This window comes from Triticum aestivum, chromosome 2D (genome assembly GCF_018294505.1).
Source record: "Triticum aestivum cultivar Chinese Spring chromosome 2D, IWGSC CS RefSeq v2.1, whole genome shotgun sequence".
Lineage (NCBI taxonomy): Eukaryota > Viridiplantae > Streptophyta > Magnoliopsida > Poales > Poaceae > Triticum > Triticum aestivum.
In genome coordinates this window covers 581,009,498-581,018,993 of record NC_057799.1, presented here as the reverse complement: position 1 = coordinate 581,018,993, position 9,496 = coordinate 581,009,498, and the positions used below count along the sequence as shown (strand labels likewise).

General features: G+C 43.7%; 1 protein-coding gene across 1 annotated transcript; it reads right to left on the bottom strand.

The window, feature by feature from the left end:
• Window positions 1-270: 270 nt before the first annotated feature.
• On the bottom strand, window positions 271-4,351 carry LOC123050140 (uncharacterized). The gene is made up of 2 exons (XM_044472978.1): window positions 3,104-4,351; window positions 271-618 (listed from the first exon to the last, which is right to left on the bottom strand). The coding sequence occupies exons 1-2, from the start codon at window positions 4,301-4,303 to the stop codon at window positions 271-273; spliced, it is 1,548 nt and encodes a 515-aa protein (XP_044328913.1). The 5' UTR covers window positions 4,304-4,351.
• Window positions 4,352-9,496: the final 5,145 nt, after the last annotated feature.

Here is a 9,496-nt window from a genome sequence, read left to right as displayed (position 1 = left end):
AAAAGTTGCACATTATTAATTAGAAAGAGATGAAGAGGCGCAGCAATTTGGGACATTCTGCTTGTCTGTTTTTACCTATGTGTAATCTGTAAGACAACGCATCACAACATGAAACCAGTCATACTGAATACTAGTAAAATAATGATGATCATTACAACCATCACTGTTAACGTACATGAAACCTAACACATACCGTCATTACAACATCTAAAAACGGAAGTACCAACGCATTACAACAAGAGCTCACTTACTCCTGGTAGACAGGTTCATTCACCTACCGAAGAAAGTTCTCCATAGCTTCCCCTTGCACATCTGCCACCAGCTCTCCGTCTTTTGTTCGTAGAATTCATTGTCAAGGTCTGCCACCCTCAAGACACGATCTCTCACAGTTGTTAACAATTCATCCAAGGCAGTGATTCTCCTCACCAGAGAGTTCTCATCATCAACGTCAATACAAAGTAGGAAGGCCTCTATCTCTGCAACATTTACTTCACCGTCCTTAATCAAAGCTTCTTCGAATGATCGTAATGCTGTTATAAGGGCTGATGAAGCCTTCTCTGTGCTCTCAGGACCAACATCTCCAAGCCTGTCTCCAGTAACTTCAGATTCTGAATCCTCCTGTGACAAAAAGGGAATTCGGTGTAAAAAAGAATTCAAGTGTTTGTAACTTTGTATAGACAAATATGTTCAACGCAATATATTCTAGTAATACAGATCATATTATCTAGCTTTAACAGAAGCAATGAAAGTGAAATAAGATACCGATACACCACTCACCACTGCCATCTAGAACTTTTAAAATCTACTATCATTATAATATGAAAGCAGTTGAAAAGTAACGGAGTTAATGGGCGGTGAATGTTTAATTGGCTTTAACGTCCCTAATTAGAAACCAAACCAATATCTATAAGATACAAACTCCTCTATCCAACTGAAATTTATCAAATATTATTTTTATTTTATTGAACAATAGGAAAAATAGTTAAGATTTAAGAAAAGAAATGATCAGTTAAGATTCAATGATTAAAAACACACCCATAATAGGTTTCAAGAGCAAAAGAAACAAAGTAGAATATGTTTGCTGTTTTGGAAACAGATTGGAAGATGTTTGACTGTTTTTGGACACTCCTTTCTAAAGAACATGGCCTATTTGGACTCTAGATGGATTAACTACTATAAGAGACAAATATGCACTTGGAAAACACATATACTTTGCGTCCCTTCAAAAACATGCAAGAGGTTAGATAGTGCCATAAGGGATAATCATGTGTAGTATCTAACAGTCGAAGTCAAAGCTTGAATGATGTTGCTTACAAATGCGTTGGTTGCACGCTCAGTTCTCATTGGCAACAAATTATAGAAAAAATTATTCATTAAAAAAGATGTAAATTTAAAGCTGAAATAGAAGATAGCAAAATGCAAAGGAGGAAGAAAATGTAGAAAGGGAAAGAAATTGTGACTTCAGTTGAGAATATAACTTATCTATATCCAAATATTTAAGCACTACTGAAAATTCTAGCTATTGTTATACTAGTTATAGATTATGTATGTGAAGCTTTATGATGATGCTACAATATAATCTGCAGAAACCCTCTAAATATTTAAGATACTGATACATCACTGCCATCTAGAACTTTTTTAATCTACTATTATTATAATATGAAAGCAATTGAAAAGCAACAGTTGAGATTTGGTGCAACTAATGAACGGTTAAAATTTAATTAATTTGAGTGTCTTGACAGTATTCAACCTATTATCAGGAATAAAAAAGAAATGTTAAGATTTTGCGGAGTTAAAACGATTAATATTTAATTGCCTTTGACATCCCTACTTAGAAACCAAACCAATATCCAACTGGAATATATCTGAGGGGGGGGGGGAGCCCCTTTGGGTCTATTGTATGCAGACTTTCCCTACATTTCTGTAAGAGGCTATTTCCAGGACTTGAACCCATGACCTCATGGTCACAAGGCAGCAGCTTTACCACTGCGCCAAGGCTCCCCTTCAACTGGAATATATCTAACTATTACTTTTATGTTATTGAACAGTAAAAAAGGTTGAGATTTAAGAGAAGAAATGAACAGTTAAGATTCGATGATTAAAAACACATCTATACTTTGGTTTAAGAGAGAGAGAGAAACAAAGTTGAATACATTTTCTGTTTTGGGGACATATTGGAGGATGTTGACTCTTTTTGGATGCTCTTTTTTTAAAGAACGTGGCCTATTTGGACTCTATAGAAGGATTAAGAACCATGAGAGATACATATGCACCTAAAAAACACCTATATGTTGCGTCCCTCCAAAAATACAGAAGAGGTTAGATAGTGCCATGGGGATAATTGTGTGTGCTGTCTAACAGTCCAATTCAAAGCTTCAATCATGTTGTGTATGAACACAATGGAGGAATGCTCAGTTCTCAGTGGCATCAAATTATCCAACACATATATGTTAAAAAAGATGTAAATGTAAATCTGAAGTGGAACACAAAAAAATGTAGAAGGAGAAAGAAAATGTAACTTACCATTTAGCATATAACTTATCCATATCCAAATTATTTAAACACTACTAAAAAATCTAGCCGTTCATATATATTAGTTATAAATTATGCATATGGAGCTTTATAATAGTGCTATCATACAATCTGGAGAAACCCTCCAAATATTTAAGCACTACTGAAAATCTAGCTACACATATACTCCCTCAATAAACTAATATAAGAGCGTTTAGATAACTACTTTAGTGATCTAAACGCTCTTATATTAGTTTACGGAGGGAGTACTAGTTATAGATTATGTATATGGAGCTTTATATCATAATGGTATCATATAATCTGCAGAAACCCTGATGCTAGAAGTCGACAATTTTGCATCCTTGTAGTAATGTACATTGTACAAGTGGTTGAGGTCCTTTACTATTTTTTTTATGAACAGTAATATCACTGCCAGCTCCTCTACTATGGGTTATGCAAGTAAGACATGTTACTTTCACTAAAGCTGATAGCATATTTTCACAGCAATACATCAATGCAATCCTCTCAGGAAACTTCATTGCATACAATCTACGGACCAGCCATTAAAAAGAATCCTTAGCACCATGGTCACACAGAAGAATAGGCTCACCATGCTGACCAAAGGAGGCCACGCCAAGTAGGGATGGATAGGGCAGCCAAGTAGCTCTCTTCTCTTGAAATGCTGGTTCAGCTCCGCTGTTTCCAGAGAGAAGGACATGAACCACTCAGGGGATTTGAACTGATCCATGAAATTCTTCCAGGGGCAAACAGAAAGGTATACAAAACCATTGAAAACTGCCATAAGTCGCACCGAGATTGTAGCTTCCGCTGAACAGTTGGTGACCTCCATAAAACTAGCGTGCAACGGGAACATCTTGTGCAGCACAAATCTCTCGACGCCATCATCGCCGGCTGCCGAGATCCAAACAGAAAGCGTGTGTTCCTTCTCATTTACGAAACAGAGCCTCCCATCATTGGTCTGACCAATCTTAAATTTTGGATCTGCCTCTCTCGAGGGCGCCGGCAGATCCATTCGAGAGAACTGAAAGGTATCTGTGTTGAGCACCAAAATGTACTCTGTGATAGCCCCCTTGAATTCCCAACAGATAAACCCACCCACCGTTGTGTGGGTTGTGAACTTGAAGCCCTCAGGCACCAGCGTCGCAGTTTCCGGAAAAATCTGCCACTCCATGGTGTCCGATGAGAAGACAGCAACGCGTGCCCAAGCCCATGAGTAGTCGTGACGGACACAGACCACACCGGACGGCCTCTGACCCTCTCCGGGGAAGAGTGTGTGGAACTCGAGGGAAGTGTCGTCCGGCATGTCACGGTGCCCCTTTGGGTGGAGAAACAGGGCCATCTTTTGGGGGTCGTAGTAAGCTTCCTGCTTGGTGCTCCGGTTTCGGAGGGGGATGTAGCCGTCATCATCGTACTCAAGCGAATGATGGGAGAAATCGATCCCCCACTCGGAAGCGTCGTAGTCTCCGACTCCGAAGGGACTGAATCTGGCGGCAGTGGGGCGCCGTGAGGGGGGGAAGGTAGGTACTACATTGTACATGTAGGGTGACAAGAAGACAACGAGGAGCGGGGGCGCGCGGAAGCGGCCGCGGAAGGCGCGGGACGAACGGACGGCGCCGAGGAATGCGCGGCAGGTGAAGGCGGCGGAGGCGAGGCTGGGGAGGTCCGGGAGGCGGAGGAAGATCTCTCGGAGCTGGTCGTCGTCGAGGGCACTTATGGTGGTGGGAGCGGGTGGTATAGGATGCTCCGGCGGCGGCGGCGGGTGGGAAGCCATGGCTGCCGAGCTCAGGCGGCCACGGATTTGGGAGACCTAGCCGCTTGGAAGTGTGCTTTTCCTTGTTTTTTCAAACGGGAGAAGCGTCCCAAATGACCAGAGAGCTGCATTAAACGTAGAGCGGTGATACGGTGCAGTTTACAGCAGGGCCCAAATGAAATAAAGGTTCACAGACCGCTCCTTGATTTTTACAAGCAGGACCCCAAAGAGTGAATGCAAACATGCAATCCGGTCCAGATCAGGCCCAACGGATCTACTTACGCCGTCGCTAGGTCGAGACCACTTGGGAAGTAGAAGCCATGGACTCTGAGCCGAAGATGATCCGCCTTCGTTTAGCTTTCAATCCGGAGGAAGAAAGGCGGACGCCCTTTGGCCAAAAGAATCAATGGCGGGGTAGCGGAGGCAGACAATCGACCGCCGTTGACGGGCGTCGTAGCTCCTTTTGCGAACACCATTGACGATGAGCTCGTTTCTCACATACTCTTGGAAGAGTTAGGAATGGAAGTTGTGGTTTTTCCACACGAGTCTGTGAGATGGTATTTATTGGCCCAAGAGGGGCTCATTGAGAGAAGAGGTTACGAGGAAAGGTGTGCCCACAAAGCAGCATCGCTTGGGCAAGGGGAAGTGTTTGTATGGGAGAGGGGGGAATAGAAAACTCTCGTTGACGCCATGTCTATTTTTAAGATACATAAGAGGTTTGCACAGCTAAAATTTGGTGCTTTATTGATGAACAAGAACAAAAGGATGTGCTGGTTTGCTCGGTGGAAATTCTGTTTCTCAAAGAAGATAGGCAGATTAAGGTCCATGATTTCAGTACGTTCAGCTTAGCGATGTTGGCAAGCAATGTTGGAGGCTAATCCAAGGTCCAAATTATTTATGTGTGAGTGTGCTCAAAGCAAAACATTCCCCTAATACTCATATTTTTAGTGGCATGCCTAGAAAAATCATCTTTCAGTTGGCAAAGAATCCTCTACGATTTTCAAACTTCCAACTAGCTAGGGGTATATTCAGGGGACCGGTGATCACAACTAGTCTGAATAGGGTGGTTATGACAAGGAGGGTGGTGCCATTATTTAGAATGTTGATGATTTGATTGATCCCATAATGTGAGTCTTGGATGAAGAGTCGGTGAGAACTAGTGTGGTGATTGGCGTTTAAAAAGAAGTGCCGCTCATAGCAAAGACCACAAACACTTGAAATATTGTTATTTTTTCTGTTCACTTAATTGATGACATTACATTCATCTAGCATATGGGTATCAACAAAAAATAATGTATGATCACGAAAGTTCATTTCCACAAATCTTATGATGTTGAGTTCATCCCAGAGAAAAAATGATGTGTTGGTCAACATATCGAGAAGTATCATTCCAAAACTTAATACAACCCCACAAGTTAATGTATGACCGCCTCCAATATTCTAAAAAATATACTACATCAATAATCATGATAGCAATAAATAATTATATGCCAGTCACTTTCAAAAATAATAATTATATACTCCCTCGGTTCTATAATAAAATAATAATTATATACTCCCTCAGTTCCATAATTATTGTCGTGGAGTACCAAACAACTATACCTAGAATCTTAGAGTCAGATATCCCACAGTTCCATTCGCAATAAATGAGCTTGAATCTTCGAGTGTTCTTAGTTTAGAATTAGTGTAGAACCTCGCTATGCCAAAATCTCCCAAACAAATACTACAATAATTAGGCGTCATGGTATAACATTGATGCTCTTTTTAGTCCAATAGCGTATCTCCTAGGTATAGTTAGCGCTTCGTGTAAACCGTAATGCAAGAGTGTATTAATAGGCCTCAAATCACAATGGATGATGGTCCTCCCACTATCATTGTGTAAATAATCCAACACATAGGCTATGTTAGTACATGATTATGCTTTGAGCTAAGCCTAAATGCTTTCTAGCTGTCTGATTCCCTTGGTGATGCAAAAGTGTCCAAGTTCCCACTGGGAACTAAAGCATAAATTAGGGATCTAAAAGAATTGCATTTGTTGTCCTGTGGAGCATTCAATTTTGAGAGGAAAAATGTTTACATGACAAATGCCTCTCAACGCTTTGCACTTGAACTTGAAACTTCCCTTGGCGCCTCGAATCTCAAGGTGATGTATCTTAGACCACCACTTCTATTTTGACTTGCCTCAAGTTGCATCTGCACACTAAACTGTAACTTCCTCAGCCAATTAAGTTAATCTTAGAGAAGTCCACAATAAGAAACTCTAGGGAATCCCATAAATAAGGCAATAATGAAAGTGTAGTTTTTGTGTCCTCGCACAGTTTACAAAGCAAGTCTACAATTGCATTGACACACAACCAATTAGGCCCTTCCCAATGCTCCACGGTGTACATGTGCTAAGGGTGCCACCTATGCAAAAAAAATGAGGTGACAAAGCAATTAAAAAGGAGAGAGAACATCATAGTGACCTCAGGGAGGAAACGGTGATAAACGTGTGAACCTATGCAAAATGACTACCAACCAATGCATGAAGGAGTTTAATTGTTAAATAATTTAATGACGAAAGCTTAGCTACTCTACAAAAAGCTAAGCACCTATGTATTGGGGAGACTAGTGTCACTACTAGGGAAAACCTTATATACAGAATCTTACCAGTAGCGCATTATAAAAACAGACGCTACTGCTACTTAGCAGTAGCGCGCTTCAAAAGAGCACGCTACTAATACACACGTAGCAGTAGCGCGCTAGGGGAAAAGAGCGCTACTGCTACAATTGCCAGGGCGTTGCCCCCAAACCATGTGTTGTAGTAGCGCCTTTCCAAAAGAAGCGCTACTGCTAAAGTACTTAGCAGTAGCGCTTTTCGTCAACAGTCGCTACTGCTAAAGTCTCATCCCCTCACGCCTAAGTTTAGTCCCATACTGCTAAGCGAACAAGGTGTTTACCACCTTAAATACGTTATTTCTCAAACCATCATAAGCACTTGGTCTTCACTGAACTCTATGTGTAGGATCTGTGGCCGCAATAGGAATGTTCACCGGTTCTTAAAAACCGGGGAAGATTCCTATTGACAATTTAGATTCTACACAAAAAGATCATTGATGACTAATGTATTTTTTTACATGCTTAGCCTTAGCACTAGCGCGTTATCAGAATGCGCTACTGCTATGGATTTTAGCAGTAGCGCATTATACTATCCCGTGCTACTGCTAAGTTCAATGTTACGCGCCCCCAACCGGCCGCCTCCCACTCTCCCTCTCCACTCTCACTCCCCCGCACCCCCCGTCGTCCATCGCCGCCGCCGTTCCCCGACAAGCTCTCGTCGTCTGCCGCCGCCGACGCTCCTGCTCCTGCTGTTGGGGAACGTAGCAGAAATTCAAAATTTTCTACGCATCACCAAGATCAATCTATGGAATAACTAGCAACGAGAGAGAGGGGAGTGCATCTTCATACCCTTGAAGATCGCGATGCGGAAGCGTTGCAAGAACGCGGTCGGTGGAGTCGTACACGAAGCGATTCAGATCGCGGCCGAATCCGATCTAAGCACCGAACAACGGTGCCTCCGCGTTCAACACACATGCAGCCCGGTGACGTCTCCCGTGCCTTGATCCAGCAAGGAGAGAGGGAGAGGTTGGGGAAGACTCCGTCCAGCAGCAGCACAACGACATGGTGGTGATGGAGGAGCGTGGCACTCCAGCAGGGCTTCGCCAAGCACTGCGAGAGACGAGGAGGGAGAGGGGTAGGGCTGCGCCAAGAGAGAGGGAGACTCATGTCTATGGCAGCCCCAAAACCCCCACTATATATAGGGGAAGGGGAGGGGCTGCGCCCCCATCTAGGGTTCCCCCCCAGGGGTGGCGGCCAGCCCTAGATGCATCTGAGGGGGCGGCCAGAGGGGGAGAGAGGGGGGCGCACCCTAGGTGGGCCTTAGGCCCATCTGAGCCTAGGGTTTTCCCCTTTCCCCTTTTCCATGCGCCTTGGGCCTCTTGTAGGAGGCGCACCAGCCCACCTAGGGGCTGGTCCCTTCCCACACTTGGCCCACGCAGGCCTCCGGGGTTGGTGGCCCCTCCCGGTGGACCCCCAGAACCCTCTGGTGGTCCCGGTACATTACCGGTGACGCCCGAAACTCTTCCAGTGGCCAAAACCTCACTTTCTATATATTATTCTTTACCTCCGGACCATTCTGGAACTCCTCGTGACGTCCGGGATCTTATCCGGGACTCCGAACAACATTCGGTAACCACGTATATCTATTCCCTATAACCCTAGCGTCATCGAACCTTAAGTGTGTAGACCCTACGGGTTCAGAAACCATGCAGACATGACCGAGACGTTCTCCGGCCAATAACCAACAGTGGGATCTGGATACCCATGTTGGCTCCCACATGTTCCACGATGATCTCATCGGATGAACCACGATGTCGGGGATTCAATCAATCCCGTATACAATTCCCTTTGTCAATCGGTATGTTACTTGCCCGAGATTCGATCGCCGGTATCCCAATACCTCGTTCAATCTCGTTACCGGCAAGTCACTTTACTCGTTCCGTAATGCATGATCCCGTGACTAACTACTTAGTCACATTGAGCTCATTATGATGATGCATTACCGAGTGGGCCCAGATATACCTCTCCGTCATACGGAGTGACAAATCCCAGTCTCGATTCGTACCAACCCAACAGAAACTTTCGGAGATACCTGTAGTGTACCTTTATAGCCACCCAGTTATGTTGTGACGTTTGGTACACCCAAAGCATTCCTACGGTATCCGGGAGTTGCACAATCTCATGGTCTAAGGAAATGATACTTGACATTAGAAAAGCTCTTAGCAAACGAACTACACGATCTTGTGCTATGCTTAGGATTGGGTCTTGTCCATCACATCATTCTCCTAATGATGTGATCCCGTTATCAATGACATCCAATGTCCATGGTCAGGAAACCATAACCATCTATTGATCAACGAGCTAGTCAACTAGAGGCTTACTAGGGACATGTTGTGGTCTATGTATTCACACATGTATTACGGTTTCCAGTTAATGCAATTATAGCATGAACAATAGACAATTATCATGAACAAGGAAATACAATAATAACCATTTTATTATTGCCTCTAGGGCATATTTCCAACACCTGCTCCTCCTCCACTGAGGTAATTCCTCCTCCATACCACGCCCCTCCCTCCACCTCCGGCCGCCCCCTCCTCCCTCCTCCCTCTTCCT